At 37.2% G+C, this 20,849-nt stretch overlaps 1 protein-coding gene across 1 annotated transcript; it reads right to left on the bottom strand.

The window, feature by feature from the left end:
* Positions 1-580: 580 nt before the first annotated feature.
* mtf1 (metal-regulatory transcription factor 1) lies at positions 581-20,576 on the bottom strand. Its single transcript, XM_038307108.1, has 11 exons — positions 20,468-20,576; positions 15,434-15,953; positions 10,466-10,704; positions 8,141-8,272; positions 7,851-7,924; positions 6,316-6,449; positions 5,652-5,729; positions 4,233-4,335; positions 3,540-4,150; positions 3,254-3,323; positions 581-2,826 (listed from the first exon to the last, which is right to left on the bottom strand). Exons 2-11 carry the CDS (start codon positions 15,887-15,889, stop codon positions 2,354-2,356), a joined length of 2,370 nt encoding a protein of 789 aa, XP_038163036.1. The 5' UTR covers positions 15,890-15,953; positions 20,468-20,576; the 3' UTR covers positions 581-2,353.
* Positions 20,577-20,849: the final 273 nt, after the last annotated feature.

Raw genomic sequence — 20,849 nt, 5'->3', positions numbered from 1 at the left:
GTACTGTACATTAACAGTACATATGCTAATGAACTGACTGGGTGCTTGGCTCGCTTCTATTTTTTTTTTTTAGATTCTTAGTTTTATAAGCTGGGAGTGTCAAGCACATGTGAGGAGTCTTTAAACATTGCAGTACAATTTGTAAATTGTAAGCCACTCATTTGTTTATTGCTTTGAAAGAGCTGAACCTTTGTTTGCTCAAACAAACCATTAGTTAGGTTTCCACACTGCTCCCCTGTCGCACAGCGGCAGCCCACTGTTCAACACCCTAAGGTGACACTTAAAGTGATGCAAAGACTTTAATTTCAGGTTTTATGGAAAAGGAAATAAAACCTTTAACCTATTTGTTTCTATATAGGGACAAACTGGGTTGAAGGCAAAAATGTGCTATTCTTAAAGTCCCAAAGAGATTTAAGAAAAGAGAACCTATTGCTTTTCTTACCGTCTCTAGCCTTAACAGCTTAGCTTGATCTGCATTCCTTACATTTTTAGGTGTTCTGAAAACCAAAACAGTTGGGTCAAGAGATGAGCCTAAAAATGGCAAAAAAAAAAAAAAAAAAAGGGTAATTGATGCTTTTCAAGGATTGGGATTTTGAAAAAAAAAAATTCTTAACCCTAAAGCATCAATAATGTTTCCTTTTAAAGAGGTGGTGGCTTTCAATTTCTTCAGCACTACAGTTTTTCTAAAGGAGACCAGCACAGAGTTGAATGACTCAGGACTCATCTGAAAATTCTGCTTCTCAAAGACTGAAGGTCTGATTTGCTAATTTTGACATATGAACAGTTTGCTGATCCATCATATAACAGTTCATTACTTTTTTTTTCCATGTCTGTTCAACTAAACAAATGTTTAATAAAAATCTGAGTAAACCTGAACTTTTTGGCCAAAATAATCTGCTCAGGAAGATCAGAGGTGAACTGAACATTTTGGCATCTAAAGGAGAAATGGTCAAGGCAAAGAGGCTTACAGAATGGTTTGTAAGGCCAAGGAGCTTCCATACAAAAACCTGCAGGAGATGAACTAAGCTGTCATTGCATTGTGTCCCATGTGAAACAATACTGTTCAATTATATTCTTATTAACAGGGTATAGTTACATATTTTGATACAAAGGGTGTCTATACAGAAGCCCAGAACATTTCAAATAAACAGCAAAAAACAAAAACTACATGTGACTGGGGTGGAAAGATGCAGGATACATTAGCTTCAAACTCTTAGCTCAGAATTCTATACAAAAATACAAATCCTGAATTCTATGAGGTTTTCAAAGATTACACTAAAATGTACTCTATTTAAAATGTCTCCAGACACCAGGTTTAATTGCTACTTTACAGCAGTTGTATACAAAACGTTTCTAGTGGTGTCGCCTCTCAGCCAACAAGCTGTGAAATTATTCTGAAAATTGTGCAAAAAACAGGGAATAGTGCAGCAAAACATAGGGCTACTGCAGGTGTGAGCCTTTTGGTGAAAGGAAATATGTCTAATGAACTGGGGGGGGGGGGACCAGGATCAGTTTTGACTTCATGCATCCCTGAGAGGGTAACAACCCTAAAAACATGGGATGGTGACAGTAGTTTAGGTGTGGTCGTATCTTGCAGGCGATGGTTTGCTTCACCGTACGTTAAACTAGAACTCATTCAGTATATCACTGACAAAATAAGCTAAACTTGAAAGCAGACCTGATTGAAATAAATTACTAGATTACTTTTAAGTTCTTTTCAGTAAACAAAATCATTTAAATAAATTAAAATACACAAGTTAAGTTAAAGTTGGAGGCAACTGACTTAATGCCATTAAAAAACAGGCAGAGATGATTATAGGTTCTTCTCTTAATTAGTATCCTGATTACATACGTTTTTCAACACTACATTCTAAGGGAACCACTTCATACAAGCTAAATGATGCTTTAAATCAAAAAAAGAGCAAATTCCTCCAATATACAGTGCATTCTGGTCAGTTGCATACTAGTTTGAAGCGTCTGATAGGACCTAAGGTACAGTACCAAGATATACAGATCATTTTTCCTTACCGCTCAGTTATAACCTGAGCCATTTACATTTTCAGTGCTTTGACAACAGTTATTCCATCATCTTTTTAATAGATAAATATAATATATACAACTATTGTTTTCCACAAAGGATCAACTGCCTATCAGAATGAATTAGCCTAAAGGCTGCTAAATCTCTAAGCAAACTAACAACTTACTGCATTGAGAATAAATCAGAAACATTTGCTTATATGCCACACAGTACAGAATGCACTGCACAGACAGAGGGTTTAGCATGCACAAACTATACAGGTTGATAGATGAGGCCTCTCAGCTGCGAGTGGAATAGGAAAATGATGTGCCTGACTCAATGGCCGTTGTCAGTGGTTATATTAAAATCTTCCGCAACCAGCAGCAGAGCTTCGAAGTTGGCGGCAGTCTCAGGGCTCTGCATGGACAGGAAGTCTGAGACGTCCATATTGGCCAACCCATCAGGTGGGGGTGGGTTGGTGGCAGTGTTGCCCACAACAGGGGGGAAACTCTGAGCTGCAGCAGCGGAGGAAGAAGAGGGGGCCTCTGGCCTCGGCTCACCCACCTTGGAGGAAGACTTGGGGAGGCAGCACGAGGAAGATGAAGTGGTTGAATGGAGTGAAGGCTCAGATGACAGCTGGGGAGTGGGCTCTGCAGTTTGCTGCTGTGAGGAAGCTGAGATGTTGGAGGAGGCACTCTTTGCAGTCTTTTCTTTCACAGAGTCTCTGCAGGCACACTGGCACTGGCAGGACTCTTCCTGTTTGATGATGATGACGGGCAGGCTGAGGCCGATTTGCTGGACAGAGTTACCTGGAAAAGAAATGGCTTAAACTCAGACTTCCGGATGCTGATATGAATAGGCATTTGATGCTGACAGTAAAGGAGACATAAAGCTAATAAGATAACTGGCTTAAGCTTGATTATGATGCTCTGATACTTGTTCTTTGTCAATCACCAACCATTTGGAACTTCGATATATTAAGAGTATATTTGGAATATTTATCCATTATGGTTATTAAAAATAAAATCAAAACCATTATTTCTGATTTGCATCAAGGTAATTCATGTCAATCCATTTTAATGTTACTAGCTCATAAAACATTAGAATTGTAAAAAGCCCACCAAAACTACATCAGTGTAATTTTCTGTTGAAATGCAAAAAATATATGTTCTTCATTTAATCTCATAAATTTTGGCAGATGACTGTAGCCTAAAAACAGAACATAAAATAGCTTACCAGCATTTCCCCCAACTGGTATGGCTGTAGTAAAGAAAACCTTTTCCACCTTTGGAGCTCCTTGATGAGACTGTGAATAAACATCAAATCAGGGATTTGACAACAAATTTGATTTGTAAAACCATAAAGAAAACAAAAAAAGCAGAAGGCAAATAATTATGATTTAGAAATAAAAAAAATCTCAGGGGTGAAAATTGTAACAGAAGCCTAGCTAGCATCTCTCCCGTCTTGGAGCTAATCCTCAATGATAACATTAAAAACGCCCTGGGTATTTCCCTCTACTTACTGCTTGCTCAGGGTTCTGCTGGCTGTTGGCAGCGCTGCTGAGGATCCACTGAAGGTTCTGGTCCGACATGACAAGGCCAGGCTGCAGCATGTTGGGTGTTGATGCTATGGTGATGGTGGCAGGAGCTGCAGCCTGACCGGGAGCAGTGTTGGTGACATCACAGCCGGCCAAAGGCACAGGTTGAGCCGCAGCTGGCAGACCATCAGCTGCTGTGGCTGTAGAAGCTGGAGCTGTGGACGTCAGAGCTGGAGGGTGAGCAGAGATGGGCTGCGGTGGAGGAGAAGTCTGAGTAGCGCTTTCTGACTGCAGGAATGTGGGAGGCAGCGCCACATAGTGTTGGTTCGATGCTTGGACAGAAGCCTGAGGCACATCTGGAATCGGCTGAGCTCCACTTAGTTGGATGAAAGAGGGGTTTTGTGTTGCGCTGACACCAACAGTGACAGGAGCAGGAGTGTGTGTCTGAGAGGATGGGCTTTGAATGCGTTGGGAAGAGGCCTCCACGACAGCAACATTGTTGGATGATGAGGAGGTAGGATTGATAGAAAAGGAGATTACAGGTGAGACATCAGTCCCTCCTGGTTGGGCAGAGGTTTCTATACAGAAGGTTTCACCTGGGAGGAAAAGAAGAATCACAAACTTTCATTACTTATTTGTCACACTTTAAGTACAGGATTTTTATTTCAAAGGCCTTACTGATGGAATGGGGATCATCTTGGCTGATGCTGTTTTCAGGACTCTGGAACATGAGTTCAAATATTTTTATGGGAGTCGCATTGTTAAGGTCCGAGTTTTGAGCCTGTAAATGTAAGAAAAAAACAGCTAACATGACTCAACAGCACTGATTACAGATAACACGCTGGTGCATCTCAACAAATTGGTAATTAGGTGTTTTTGTGAGTAAAATCTATTACAGACAAATTCAATCAACTCTTATTCCTGCTGACAAAACTCAGAATATTCTGATTGCAACACAAATTATCAACTGAACCTTGATCTTTATTGACTGTGAAAACTTTAACTTCTCATAATTAACTAAGAATTTCTCCAAGTTTTTCTTCTTTCTATTATATGCTTGGAAATAGCACTGATCAGCCTGCTTCTGGTTTTATGTAATATTCAAGATTTTTTTGATTTTTTTCTCACTGGAAATTAAAGGAAATCTTATATTGACAGGACTATATTTATTAAGCTAATTTAAGTAAATAAATAAAAAGACTCCAGGCTATTAGATGTGTTTAAGTACTGCTGGTTTTCTTTTGAACATTTTTAACCAATCTGTCTAAAAGTTTTGATTGGATTATCTCTGTACTGTGCCTTGAGATGCCATGTTTTGTGAATTGGTCTATATAAATTAACTGAACTGAATAGCACCCCCTAAATATGAGGAGTGTTTTTTGCAGCCATTCTATTTTTAGTCTTATTCTTCTGGACAAAAACTCATTAATATCAGTTACACTTTTTTAGTACACTCCATCTGTATAGAGAAAACTGAAGAATTTAATGTAGGTATATCTTAAAACATAAGAACACACATTAATTCATTACGCATCCCATCATGTTTTTAAACATGTAATTGATTAAATACTTGTTAATTATTTGAAGCTAAAAGCTGATACAGTAGAAGAAAAGCTCATTTAGTTAGGTGATTATTTCTCCCTCATCATTCTCTTCACGCAGTACCTGCCTTTTTACAGTTTCCTTCCTACTGGCATTGTTTTAAATGAGGACCTCGCATATGTTCCAATTTATCAGAAACACTCCAAAGCCTGAATATCAGTGTTCAAAAATCCCAATAATGAAATATGAAAACCAGTAATAACAAACTCTAAAAATATCCAGGAAAGGTCACCAATCACATGGAACCATTACTTCTGTGATCGCGACAACGATCCACCCAGTACAACAAACATAACTATATAGTTATACACACACCATATCACAGGAAAGTCACCCATTGAAGATGAAAAAGGCTCATGCACTGACCTGTTTCTGTTCCAGCTACATCCTGTCACTGGTTACTAGAATAACCGTCTACACACTAAATTAATTTCTTAATCATCTAATCTAATCTAAACCACATTCAACAAAAACATAGGCAAGAGCAAAACTTACATTATTGATGTTCTCTCGTAGCTCCGAGTCTGTAGAGATGAGACTCAAGTCACTGAGGCACAGCGAGTGATTTGCATCCTGAAATTATGAAACAGGAATGGATCAGTGGGAAGAAAAACAAAAGAAAATATTTCCAAACTAGTACCTCTACTGTTAAACATAAAAACTGGGTTTCACCCAGGAAACACTATCAGTGTCATACAAAAGTTGAATACAGAAGTATTTTTAAGTTGTTGCATACTTCATCTTGTTCCTTTATTTTGTTTTTAAAATCCACCTATGCTCTGACTAGTTTATTTTCTTTCTGTGCTTTTAGAAAGAGGCACAAATGTTATGTTAGCTCTTTTCTCCACGTTCTGGAACCAGCTATGAGGGCTTTACACTGACCTATTCTATATTAATTACCACAAGAAAATACTATCAATCTGAATTTGAATAAGGGTAAGTGACTGAGAAGATACAGGATTTAAAGATTCACTGCTTTCAGGGACTGAATGAATTTTACATTCAGTCCCTGATTCATATGTTGTCTGTAGTAGTGCACATAGAAATAACCATGTTCAGAGTCCATTTTCTTAAACACAGCCCACACTTTTAAACCAAGACAGCAACAAACTGCTAATAGATGTTTCATATTCCAAGAGGCTGCTGTGCAATGACTCACTTCAGAGTGTGGGTGGGTGATGGTGACGGTGAAGGGCCGTCCTTTGTCGTGGCCCCGGATGTGACTTTTCAAACTGTACTGGCTGCTAAACGTCTTCTCACAGCCATCACTAGGACAGTTAAATGGCTTCTCCCCTAAAAAGAAGTGAATGTGAAACACAGACAGTCTGATTATGTGTTCAGTAGTTAGTAAAGACCCAGCAGAGCCTTGAAAAAGGCTTTAAACTTCCATACATTTCAACTAACTAGTCAACCGGAGCTCTGGGTTAACATTTGATCAGGATCATTGCTTTTAGAAACCCCTCAGGTTTCTAACCATTTTTCTTTTATCTCCATTTATTCCTGTTAACTGATTTCTTTTTTTTTTTTTTGGCAGACAGATACAGAAGAGCAACCATTATCTTGTTACAGTAACATGAATCAGAAAAACATCCTGTGTGCACTTAGCAACTGTCCAGTTTTTTGTCTTCTCTACACAAATAACCATAAAACAAGGCGATAATAATAATAACAAATAATAAGAGTATTAAAAAAAAAGAAAAAGCAGTCCAGCAACAATGTCAATAGCAAGCCAGACCTACAACATATAACATAAATCACAAAACAAGACAACACTAAAACACCCTAGAAAGCCTATTATAGCAATCCTGTTCCTGTATCTAATTAAATGTAAGTAGAGGGAGACATCCTTATATGTTCAGCAACTGAGCTAGGAATGGGCGCCACACCTCATTGAATATGTCTTCCCTCCCAGCCACCCTATAGGTGACCCATTCATAGCTGGCCATTGAACTTAGAACCTGTATCCACTCCTTAAACGTGGACTGAGTGGGAGATTTCCAGTGGCGTAAAGTTATCCTGAACCCTGATGTCATAGCTAAACAGCACCAAGATTTCTGATGTTTTGACATTTTAATATTATCTGGATATTAATGGATTCCTTTTCTCTGCTAATTTAAAAGGATTCCAAGACCATAATGCTACCAAATAAGATTTAGTTTTCAACCATTCATTACAACACAGTCTCCACCGAGCCGGTGAGTTTTGGAGGGTTGTAATGTCTATATGGGTCAGCAGTTTTGGCTTGAAAAAGTTCCAAAAAGCTTTATCTATTATTTTGTATGCAGGTGAGGATTCTCAGGGATGGGAAGCGAAACATCTTCAAACTTAGAAAACAAAGGCCATTTGTTGTTTTTTTTTTTTTTTTTTTTTTTTTACTTTTTTGGAAGATATGTATTGTTTAACTACTTCAACCTGCTCTAAACTCACTTGTCCAAAGTTCATCCATATTCAAAATCCAGGCCTCAGCCAACAAGCTGTGTTTATAATGCAATCAAATCACTCACACAGACTGTGTTCACCTAACCGTTGCTATCTGGCAGCACTAGATTTTATTGTTAGCATCAATGTTTACTTAGACAAATGTGGGAAAGATGAAAGGATAGGAGGATTTTTGTAAGGTTATGTATTTCTTAGACTGTCACATTACTACGTTCAAACAATTGTAAAGGTATCACTAACAAGGCAAATACATACCTGTGTGGGTCCGTACGTGTGTTTTTAGATGATGACTCGCAGCAAAGGCTTTCCCACATCCATCGTGATCACAACTGTAAACAATAGCATAGAATTGACCCGACACCTCACGATGAACTATTGATCATCTATAATAAAGCCCAGACCACGCTGACCACGTGTAAACATAAAAAAACATTACATCCTAAAGCAAATTACATTTCCGCTGCCTTTAAAAATTAAAAGGTTTTGTTTTTTAAATTTTACACAGAAAAGAAATAAAAAAGTTTGGTTTTGATGGAAATTTTTACCGAAATGGCTTTTCCCCAGTGTGAGTGCGGATGTGCTTCCTCAGATCACTCAGTGTGGTAAAGTACTTGGTGCATCCCTCCGATTCACAGTTGAATGTCTTGCCTGTGTGAAGTCTCTGATGTGCCTTCAGCCTGCAAAAACAGACAAGTTGGTTTCTAACCCATAATAGGAGAGCTCAAGAGACTGAAACACATAATCTTATACAGTTCAGTTCATTTCAAATATCTATGAAGCATTTAAATCTTAATGTTTAAATTTGGCACAGAGGAAAACTCAACAGAGCAATGTCCAAACCCACTGACAACACTAATACAGCATCTCAGTGACAAAAAGTGGGCAGGGTAAAAAAGGTAGAGAAGTCAGAGAATCCATCTATGTTGCATTGAATGGATTTCTCAGGTAAAATCTTGTGACACAAAGAAGCTGAAGCCACATTGACAGAAAGACTGACTATTAGATTAGCTAAAGAAGCAAAAAGGCTGTGATGTGCAAAACAAAACTTAAACGGGTAACATGTTTTTGAAAAATTGGTTCAAAAACTAGAATTGAATCCAAAAGTTATTCACTCATTTTAAGAACTCAATTACCTAGATTCATCAGAGATATTCTACGCATTTGTTTCTAGTTATTTGGATTATTATACAGACACTGAATTTAGTTTATGTAATTTGACAATTAAGAAATATTTTCCAACACAATTATTTGGCAGATTGTTGACTTGCCAAACGTCCAATAATATAATCATTAACATCCACCACAGAAAAGAAAAATCCAAGGTTTCACAGAATAATATCTTCAAGCAGATAAGGTGGCAGAGAACAATGATCATCATGGCCTAAGGAGGATTGGGAAACTAAATTCATTCAAAGATTTTGGGAAGTTTCACAATGAGGTAACAGAGGCTGGAGTACACAGATTACAATCCACAACCCAGAGACAAATGGACCTCAAAAGTAGCATTAGACCCTCGAGTCACTTCTAAACCAGAGCCAGGAATGTCTGAGAAGCTAAAGTGTTACTCAGGTGTTCATGCTTTCTTCTGCTGATTTCATTTTACAACAGGACTTGGCACCTGGCCACTCTGCTGAGAGCTGGTTCAATGACCACAGTGTCACAGAGCCTGGTTGGCAGGCAAACTGGCCTCAACTTCCATTACAGCTCAGCAGAACCACAGGCTCAACGCCTCCATGCCACCTCGTACAGAGACTACACGCTTAAAGGAGGCACAACTCAGCATCGAAAGCATTAAAATGAACATGTATCATTTTAATTGTTACAGACAAACAGAATTTTGTTTTGTTTTATTATCCAAACGGCTAAAAACAAGGACATGGTTCATTGTGCAATGAATATTTGTTATGACCTTTACTTTCTGAAACGACTATAGACTTTTGTTAGAACATTCAACTTCTAGTTGTACTACTAGTTGGGGAAATCTGCAACGTATCAGCAACAGTGAAAGACAAAAACACAAAATAATGAATATTAAGAAGGCTCATAATTATAAGACAAGCTTTACACAAGTAGGAACTGAAAACTGAATCCATACTAAATATTTTCAGTTCAGATAAATGTAGTCTGCTAACTCCGAGTCCATTTTCAGATGAGAAATTAAACCGTGGACAATAAGATGTTTAATGCTTATTCTATAATCTGTTTAAAAAATGAAAGCACTGACTAATTGGTCAATATTTAGATGTTTTCCATTGATCATATCTACTTCAGCAAAGGTATGAAAATACCTCACTGACAATGCTCCAAACTTTGATGTATATTTTGAGAATAATTATTTCAGAAGCTTCTATTGTTTCACAGATACTGATTAATGTCTCTCAGCAAAATACGATAGAAATGTTAAAGGTGTCTTGTGATCTAATAACTGACTACTGAAAAAAAGAAAAAATAGTAATAATAATAATAATAATAATTTGTATCCGGCATGACAGGCTTTTAAAAAATTGGTCATCTGCCAGAGACCTGAAATCGGTGGATCCCTAAATAAAATCTAATAAAGTTGCTCATTGTTACATGGTAAAAAATGAAAAAGTTCCAACAGGTATAAAAGGCACTGAAGATCAGATAACTAATGAGGATATTTATTAGATTGTGGATGTCAAATAAATATTTATTTATCTAGAAACAAACATCTTTTGTAGAGCAGACCAAATGAATGATTTACACCATAATGTCATCATTACAGCCACCTGCTTTGGGCTTTAATGTGATGGAGTTTGCGACTGAATGAGACGGGAACGTGTGCCAGCACTGTATCAACTGCAACATAAAGTGTAAACCTGGCACGGTCCGGCTGTGTGTAAGCTCACCTGTATAGCGTGTTAAAGGCCTTTTCACAGCCCTGCACGTCGCACTCAAAAGGCTTCTCTTTTGTGTGAACACGGACATGGATTTTGAGACTGTAGGAGGTGAGGAAGGCCTTTCCGCATCCCTGCTGATTGCACACAAACGTGTACTCGCCTCGGTGCGTTTTCTGGTGTGTCCGCAAGTTTCCCGCAGTGCTGTAGGTCCGAGTGCAGCCTTCAAAAGTGCACTGATAGCGTTTTACCTGATGAATGGGACGAAAAAAAATAGGAACAACAATAATCAGGTCTAATGAAATAATATCCTCATAAATGGTTGATTACTACTATTTGCTTTACAAAAAAAAAAAAACTTAAATTAGTAAATAGTTTGTTGATTCAGCTCAAAAATAACAGACCATGATAAATGAAGTGACAATCTGTGACAGTGTGACCTTTCAGAGGGGACATGAACTAAATGATTCAGCCACATGTCAGTTTTTAAAGTGGTTGAGCAGAAATGACAGCAACGATGAGTAACCTCTAATGCTCTCCATTCAATATTGTTTTACAGCACAATGCCCACTGCAGTGTGGTGGTTTCAAACAACCACCCCAGGGCAGCAAAAACAATAACGCTCCATTCACCTTTCAGGGAAAAAACCCAACCAAACCCTTGTTTTAACAAAGCCAGTAGAAACTCTACCTTAGACATAGGGATGGGAATCGAAAACCGGTTCCTGTTAAGAACCGGTTCCGTATTTTCCGATTCCATGGCATCGTTTGGCAGCTCACTGAACGATTCTTTTTTCGATTCCCGCAGCACCAGAGCCTAGAGCGCCGGCTCTGGGGAGCACGACTTACGTCACGTTTTTTACGTAAGTTACGTAAGTTACGCAAGTTACGCAAGTTACGCAAGTTGGAAGAACTATTCGAGGAGGAAGACAACGAGCTGCGGTCACTTTGTGAATCAAAGCCCCGTCTTTCCTTAGCCCAGAGGGTAGATCAGGAAATCCAGCTCTATAAAAGCTTGCCCTCCATCCCCTGCAGGGATAGCGCCACACTGTGGTGGTGGAACAAGCAAGATACGCTGCCCTTGCTATCTGACTGGCTGAAAACTACCTCTGTGTGCAGGCTTCCTCCACCCCATCTGAGAGGGTGTTCTCCACGGCTGGAGACACCTTAAGCCCTGAAAGATCCTGTATCCTTCCAGAAAAAGCAGATATGCTCATCTTTCTGCAAAATAACTGTTAATTTTCCCTACTACTCTTTTATAATTAGTATTTTTTGTTATTTAAAATAGGTTATTATCCCATCATTTGTTATTAGACATTGTTGGTTATTAAGTTTGTTCTTGTATATTTATTTTTCATTTAAACACAGATGTTACTCCAGTTTCACATTTCCTGTGGACATCTTGATCTTGTTGAGTTTGTAAGATTGTGCAATAGTTAAGTAAACAAAGTTGATGCTGATAATCAAACTGTTTGTTCTCCTTTTTCCCCCAAATTGGAATCGAAAAAAGAATCGATAAAGAATCGAATCATTTCATAGAATCGAAAAGGGAATCGGAATCGTGAAAATCTTTTCAATTCCCAACCCTACTTAGACAGCATTTTCTCTTAGAATTTTCCAAGAACTAAAACATAACTACAGCCTAATTACCATGGAAGCAGGGCTAGTCAGGTTGCTGAATGTTTAATGTGCAGAAAGAAAACCTACATCCTAAGGTGGCCCGTATCCTCACTGCTACAGCACATCAAACATACACCATACACACTGCCATAAGAAAGTAAACCCTCTGTCAGTTCTGAAGTCATAAAGTTTAATCATCTAAAGTTTAAACCGATAATGTTTTTCTTATCAATCCTGAGGTGTACTATTCCACACACAACAGATGGTAGCATGTCAATTATTTATGTATAAAAACACAACCAAATTGCAATTATTAATGTGTAGCATTAGTAAGCGTGTTGTTGCCAATGTTAGCTCTAAGTAATATAGGACTCGTATTTGTTAAGCAAATATCTATGCAAATAAAGTATTGGAACCTGACTAAGGCTTATAGAGCTGACTTAAGCACCTCTTAAAAAAACAAAGCAAGTTTTACAAAACATACACAAGAGAATTAATGCAAGGCAATGGACTTTCTTGGCTCCTAAATGGGTTCTAGAAAAGTCCTGTCAACATTGTATTTAAGAGTTAAAAGTATATTTAACAAAACTATCAACAACCTCCCACCTAAGCTGTGTATATTCAGAGCTTCTCCTCTGATAAATGCTCTCAGTAAAGTTAGGTAGTAGCCTTTATTTGTAGATTTCCTCTCTACTCTTTATTATAGATGATGGACTGAAATGTTTTCTGAAACCTTCCTAAATGTGAGATATTGTCTGACTTATACCTGCTTCAAACTCCCTGATCTTCCTGTCGTGTTCCTTGCTTTTTGCTATGCTGTTTTTTTTTTATTTGTGTGCTCTAAAAAAATCTATAAAGCTGTCACAGGATAGTTGTATTCATTTTAAGATTAAATAAATTACAGGTAGAAAATCCCCCACTAGTTAAGTGATGTTCCAAGTTGCGATTATTTGCAAACTAATTAATCTGTTGATTATTTTTTCTATTAATAATCGGATCACCAAGGGTTCCTTACAGAAGACTTTTACGAAATTAAACCAGTTGAAACTAAAACTTGTCCACACGAGGAGTTCTGGATAGAGCCTATTGACAGACGAAAATGTTTTTTATATCTTAAATGCAAAATATTTATTTTTTTTTATATAATTTTGGGTTGCTCTGGCAGCTAAAGACATGTTTTACAATCTCTATACTCCAGTTAACGAGGCAATCGATTACTTGACAATTATTTCAATAATCATTTAATCATGATTCATTGTTTCAGGCTAAATGTGAGGTTCTCAGAGTAAATACTGTTGAATACAAATTTATATACAGTTTTCAAATTTCTATTTGTAGTAACATTTAAAAGTGATGTATTCTTTCCCTTTATATTTTCTTTATTACTTTCCCCTCTTTATTAAGTCCCCTCTCTAATTAACATGTTTAGATTTGTGGTTGAAATAGGAAAGTTTAAAACCTTCAAAAGGAACACCGCTACAAATTACTGCATAGTGAAATACAAAACAGACTCTACACAGTTTGGGGGACAGATTATCTCTATAAATCCAACTGAATTATCAAAGCACTTTAAGGGCAAAGTGCTGCACAGATAAAAGCCAAGTATAGATAATATCAGTAGAGAAAATACATTAAGATGGGGCTAACATAAAATATCGTAATAACATAAAATCAGATCCCTGCTAAGAGTTAAAAGCCGGAAAGAAATATATTTGTTAAAAAAAAAAAAAAAAAAAGCTTAAAAATTGACCAGGGAGAAATCCACCTGCCTTTTATAGAGTAGCAGAGTTTAGAACCCCCCCCCCCCCACTCCCTGAGCTTAAGCAAAAGGTCAGCTGACCTTAGAGAACAAGGCGGCACATAAGGCTCTGAAATGTAAAGCAGGGCAAGGCGATTAAAGACATCTAAGCGAATAAAAGATCTTACTAGTGGAATCTAAAATGGTTTGGCAGTTAAGAAAGACCAAGAGACCCCAGGTCCAAACAGTGCTCCTCTGTTGTCCACCAAATACCATCACTCGTCTTTCTTTGTTAAATTAAAAACAGGCAAAGTAATTTTAAAAAGAAGTTAAACAATAACATAAGGGTTCATCACAGTTTGTGTCAGCATTAAGTGGAAAACAGGCTTGACTAATAGATACTGGAATCATAACCGAATCGTATTTGGAGAACCAGGATGCTGATTCAGCCATGTTAGTCTATGGTTCCTTATTACATAAAATGTATTTTATGTTTTATGTAACTGTAGATCACAGCTCAACCAAATATATGGTATAACAAATTAATTCTTTGATTTAATTTGAAATCCAACCCAGATCTAGATTGTGTGCATCTCCTATGTGGACTAAAGGGCAAATTATACTTCTGCAACCGCACACATCAAACATCGCTTGGGTCTGGTCGCGACCCAGTTTTGGTGATATGCTTCTGCACTGTCTGTCTGGAATTTCTAGGGATGCACAGCAGTTTCCTGCCAAAGCGCAAGGGGAAGCCTATTCTTGGACTCGCGAGAACTTCGGCAGCACGTGGCGTGTCTGCAAGATATCAGGGTCACTGAGATGGATCTAGAGAGTTGCCTAGTGGTTTAGAGCAGTGTGCTTGTGCTCTAGGAAGGTTGAAAGGGCCTGGTTGGATCGCCACAGCCTGCACTCTGGGCTCCTGAGCAAAACCCTTAACCCCTGATTGCTCCCCAGGCACCCCACGGTGGCAGCCCACTGCTCCCCAAGGGGATGGGTTAAATGCAGAGAATGAATTTCCCCATTTTGTGACAATTAAGGGATTTAAATTTTTTTTCCTTTTTTAATAAATACCTGAGAGGATGAGTACAGTGAGTGCATTTGCTTAGGCTATTGTTAGAGTATTCCCACTACCAGCTATGCAGCTTGTAGTTTGTTAATTAGGCTTATATAATGTTTTTATGCCTGAGTCATTTCCTTTGAGATCTGAGCCAAAACCGTGGGGAGATTTACAGGGTAAATGAGCAACCAGGTTAGTTTCTGTTTTCCTGTTTGTTTCAAACTCTTCTTTTGTGAAATCATTAAAAAACCCAGGAGCTGAAAAAAGAGCCTTCTCCTACATACTCAGACCACCTGCTAGGGTACAAGTGGGAGACACTGCTATACAATATGCTTTTTTTCCTCCTTCAGTTCTCATTTGGAAGAGAATTAAAACTGTCAGAAAAATCTATAATGCTCTCTAGTTGACCAATTAGCTGTAATTGCTGAATAAGGCAAAGCTGTTACTTTAGCAGAAAGTGTACCACTAACAATCGATGACAGGCTCTATCTCAACAAACACGTATCACACAGAAACCATAGTGATACTTCCTTCACACTATAGTAAACACATCTGTCAGGGCTTACCTCCCTCTGCTTGGTCTCTGGGCACTCGGAGTGCAAGGTGAGCGTAGCGCCCTCTATGTTGCGTGGCATTGGGGTGGAGCCTGGATTTATAGTGAACTGGATCTGATTGGGAGAAATCGTGTGATGCACGTAGCCCTGCGACATCCCATCAGGGTCAGCCATGAAGGCCAGAGATCCTTCCTCATCTGCATCCCCCTCCCCTTCAGTTAAAAAGGTGACTCCATCTTCGTCGCCACCACAATGGCCCTCCTCTTCGCCTTCCTCATCCAGTCGGATGGGGTCTCGCTCAATGAGCACTGTGGTGCGGTCGTACACACGACCAGATGAGGACGAAGGGTCCGCGATCAGTTCGTCATCGTGGACCTTGTCTTCCTCCTCTTCATCTTCCCGCCCCAGGTGATCCACCTCCACCTCAAAGTACATTGGCACCTCTGTTCGAGGGCCATTCTCACTCATGGTCCCAGATGCCTTCCCTTCCTTTGCCAGAAGGACCAAACGCTGGCAAAGTTCAATGTGTTACCTGAAAAATAAGACCTAGATTACATTTGGCCTCACTTCTAGGTGATTATAATTTGCTTAGCGACAATGGAAGTCTTTGTAAAGGTAAATAGTGCACTAAATCAAATTTATTAGTCTACAGATGGCAATTGGAGTTGCTGGAATGGTGACTATGCTACTTGACTTATTTATCTGCTCAAAAGTAGCCAATAATTTGCTATTGTGAGTTGCAATTTCGAGAACTAATAATAATAATAATCATAATGTAATCACACTCAGTGATTAGGAGTGATTAAGGAGTGAAACTCTTCAAATCAGCCAGTCAGTTTGTCAATGTTTTTAAACAGCTATATACCAACATTTGATCAATAAGCATATGCTGAATTAGCCCAAATAAGAAAAATTAAAACTGATATAGAAATAAACCCAAGCTGAAGATTTTTTTGTTTGATCATATTCTACATTTTATGTTGAGGAATGTATGAGAGAAAATTACAGGTTGATTACAAGGCAGTCATTCTTACGATGAAAATGCAACATTAAATCTCGATATTTTATGCATTTAAAAACAAATACAAATGTTTTTTTGTTTTTTTTTCAAAATTTCAAACATCTCATTATAAGAGCATCAATTGCCAAACAATTTAGTTTTTTTAGAACCATTTTTAAATACACACACACAATCCTGGTCAATTAATTGCTTTTACAATACAACCACAATTGAACAAAATTTGCAAATCGCAGAGATGCTTATTTTTGGTCATATTATATCCAACAACAGTCATAACTTAACTTTTCACTCCACCTCTTTAGGTGGCAGGAATTCACGAAAACTGGGTTTGCAGTTACACAAAAGGGAAGAAAGAATCGGAGCAAGCACGCAGATTCACGTGTACGAGTACAAGTATGCACTTTTTTATACAAAAGTTACAGTAAAAGGGTTTATACAGGAATGAGTAACTCTAATTTAATGCCTTTTAATGCTCTTAGCAATAATTTTAATGCCATCAAGTACTTATGACTCACGTATAACACGGCAAAATCCTTCTCCATCTTTACCGTAGACACGCTGCAGCCATGTCCCGAATTCCTCGTTTTCTAGTCATTTTCCAAGCTTCAAGCATCTTTTCCCGAACATATGGTATTACGTTCCCCACAAATATATCACGATATATCTGACGAAATAGTTTTTATAATTTTTTTTTTTTTTTAAATAAAGCATTTCAAATGCCACAATAATCACATTTAATGAATTCCAATGCCAATTCAGGCCTTTAATTTAAAAAATAATGTAATGACTTTTAATGGTTTTTAATGACCCGAGGAAACCCTGAGTAAAGTCCTGCAACAATTTTGATTTTTTTGCTAAATTGTCCAGCCCTATGTGATGTTATGAAAAGGCTTGTTGAAATAGAATCATCTGACATGAATCTAACTTCAAAATCATGTAATAAATCATCGGCCAACCAATTCTAAAATGAGGGCCAGGCTTCTTTTTTCAGGAAGGCTTTTTTGGAAGAGTGACTATCCCTACCTTTGTGTTTTTGCAAAGTCAACCTCTCAAGGTACAGTCTAAGTTTATAGATAGAACTGATGTCAACTTAAAAGTTCCTCCACCTCCTTTTACTGCCTGCATCAACCTGAGACCAAACTTGCCACTATGGGGGATAGGGCTTTTCAGGCAGTAGCTCCACGGCTCTGGAATGCCCTTCCAGAGTCCCTGAGAGCCCCACAAGGTGTGGAGGCCTTTAAAAAAGGTCTTAAGACTCACCTTTTTAAACAGGCCTTTTTAGAACTGTAAGTTTTGTTTTAAATTGTAGTTTTAATTGTTAGTTTCAATTGTTAGTTTTGGTACCACTTGGTGCAAGATGTATTACTGTAAGCCCTACAATTTATTCTTTATTTTTATTATTACTATTATTATTATTTTTATCTTTTTTTTTTTTTTTTTTTTTTTAATCTCTGTAGCACTTTGAGATTAAATTGTAGTTTTAATTGTTAGTTTCAATTGCTAGTTTTTGATAGCACTCGGTGTAAGATGTATTATTGTAAGCCCTACAATTTATTCTTTATTTTTTTTATTATTACTATTATTATTTTTTTATCTATATTTTTTTTCTTCTTCTTTTAATCTCTGTAGCACTTTGAGATTTCTTTGAAATATAAGGTGCGTTACAAATAAAATCTATTATTATTAAAATCTATTATTAAAAGTGTGCTTGATGTTAAAAACAGACATACTGAAGTATGCCCTAAATATAATTTTCAGTGTTTCTTGAACTAAAAACAGTACATAGAAAACAAAAACACAGTAATCAAGTGTCAGTACTGCAACAAATTGTGCTATTACGGTCTTAACATCTCAGCAAGCACAGAAATCTATATTGTCAGCTGGCAATATTAAATCTGTGGCTTATGAGCAATCTAAACTGGCAGACGTTTTACAGCATTAAGTCTGAACTCATTAATTAGGCGTCCATGCTTTTAATCGTTATTGATTTCATGCAGTGGCCTGAAAGATGGCTAAAATATATTTTTTTATCAGTGTGGAGATAAAAGTTGCTTTGGGGAGATTTAAAGCCTTTTCAATGATCAAAAAGTAACTAAATTTTAAAAACAGAAGGTATGCACCTGCGGATAGAATCAATCACCCTGTGAAAACATTTTTGCATCCTTCCCGATTTCTTCTGCTCTCATCTTCATTTTTCCGCACACTTAAATCTTTCCAATCATCTTATAGTTTTCATATTAGATTAATATAATTAAATGTAAAAAGTAACACTGAAATTATGACTTCATTAAATAATAACCAATCCAACTAAAAAGATAACTTAAATTTGGCTACTGATCTTTGAAGAGTTGGTTTCATTAAGCCACACAAAGAGGATTTTTGGGGCATATTGACCAAAAAATAGAAAGAAAAAAAAAAAATCATGCAAGAGAAGTTGAGTTCAATTAAGTCCAAATTTGGAAGAGGCTCTCCAAAATATTTTTTGGTTTTGTTTATTTTAGAATAACCAGGCTTGAAGATTAGTATGATGTTATTCAAATATACATTTAGGTTTATAGACAATGTAGAAGAATTCATACTTTTTAAAAAGTAATGAATGAAAGAATATTTTCCTAGAGTACATATTATTTTTGATTATCACCATCGTGATCATCATTAACAAAGATAAGAAATAAAAGAACATGCAGGACACTGAATCGTACACTGAAAAAAATGAAATCCAAGTCAATTTTTCTTAAAATAAATGTATTATTTCCTGGAATCAAGCAAATAATTGAGACACTTCCCCAAATGAATGACAGTCTACATTCAAAATCTGCATTCTCTTATTTCAAGTACATCATCTTTTTGATAACAGTCTTACTTAAAGGGCAAACATACTAATTCATTTCATTTTATTTACCTAAGATTAAGGGCCAACACTTATTTTAAGAAATATTTACTCATTTTCAGATAGTTTTGCAAGGTAAAGACCAGGGCTAAGAAATCAATCAGGGCTGTTTATTGATAGAGAGATTAATCTCAGCTTTACAAGAATGTGGATGAACAGCTGATTCAAGCAGGGGGTACTTATTTTCGCTTTCATAGGAAGCCTTTTCACTCTCAATTTATAATAAACTTATCAGAAAGCTGAGTAACTACGTGTCTAGTAATACAATTTGTTGAAAAAAAAATGAAGAATCTTGTAAGGAAGGAGATATATTAAGGGCAACGTAAAGCTGGTAGCTTTTAATGTCACGCACTGAGGCTAAGGTTCTTTTCTGGAGGAAACCCTGACTGGAGCAACTAAAAGTCTAGAAATTTCTAAAGCCAGTTGTGTAACAATACGAAGAGGGGTTGAACTTAAAATGATCTGATTGATTTTTGTACCGCTACAGCCACTATTAGCATTCACTAACTGCTATTATTTTTTAACCTTCGATGAGATGCCAACGTCTTTTGACCACCAGAAACAACTTTTCTATTTTAGAAACTTAAAAAAGACGCGAAAAATCACTTAAACACACATATTTGCGAATTTCATAAACACAACTTTGTATGTAGCAAAGTTTTGTCTGACAAAGCATTTTCGTGGAGTTGTCCAAATGTCATCAAACCAAGGTTGCTAGCCAAACACCGTTAGTTAGCCAAGATCGATATCTCAATTTATTTACAACATTATTCCGCTTTATAACCACATTAACCGCGTATACAATTATAGCGATTAACACCTACACTACAGGAAAAATAGATGATTTTTTTTCTCGATAACTTGTGAGTTCAAAGTGTTCAAATGCATGCTAGTTTGTTAGCATTGCGCAAGCTGTGTCAACTACATATTTTACATCAGGCATAGATGTGCTAGGAACTCTTTAGCTAACGGCTAGGCTAAAGTGTCAGCTAGCACTGCTAATGTCGACAGTTTACATCACGTACCAACTGTACCACAGGGATAACGTGTTTAATCCTATGGAAATCAACAATATGACATACCATTGACAAAGTTAACAGGGTGCAATGAACTGACAAAAAATATATACATTTACCTTTCTCAAACGTGACTCCTATCCCTAAGCTCAGGATGGTGAGCAATTCTTCCAATCTCCTCCCAACAGGGGGATGCCAAACGACGTCACCGATCGGCCATTTGTGATGAATTATGGGAAACTAAACATTTAAATGGAACATAAAAGTATTCGCAAAAAGCAGGATAAAATAAGCCATACAACCCTTCTGACATATATGACAAAACTAAATACACAACTAAACTCTATAAAAACAAAAAAACAAAAAAAACGATTTGACTAAATCAGGACATCTTTACTGTTATTTTTTCTTACTTGCCCAGATGGCAGTAGTACTTCACTGTCAGATAGTCAGCATTTAGACTATGGCTACCAACTATAAGGAAACACAACATACTTAATC

The sequence above is a fragment of the Cyprinodon tularosa genome, unplaced genomic scaffold (assembly GCF_016077235.1).
Source record: "Cyprinodon tularosa strain WSP-4 unplaced genomic scaffold, ASM1607723v1 ctg60, whole genome shotgun sequence".
Taxonomy (NCBI): Eukaryota; Metazoa; Chordata; class Actinopteri; order Cyprinodontiformes; family Cyprinodontidae; genus Cyprinodon; species Cyprinodon tularosa.
Note: the sequence above shows the minus strand (reverse complement) of the source record. Positions and strands in the feature narration are given on the sequence as shown.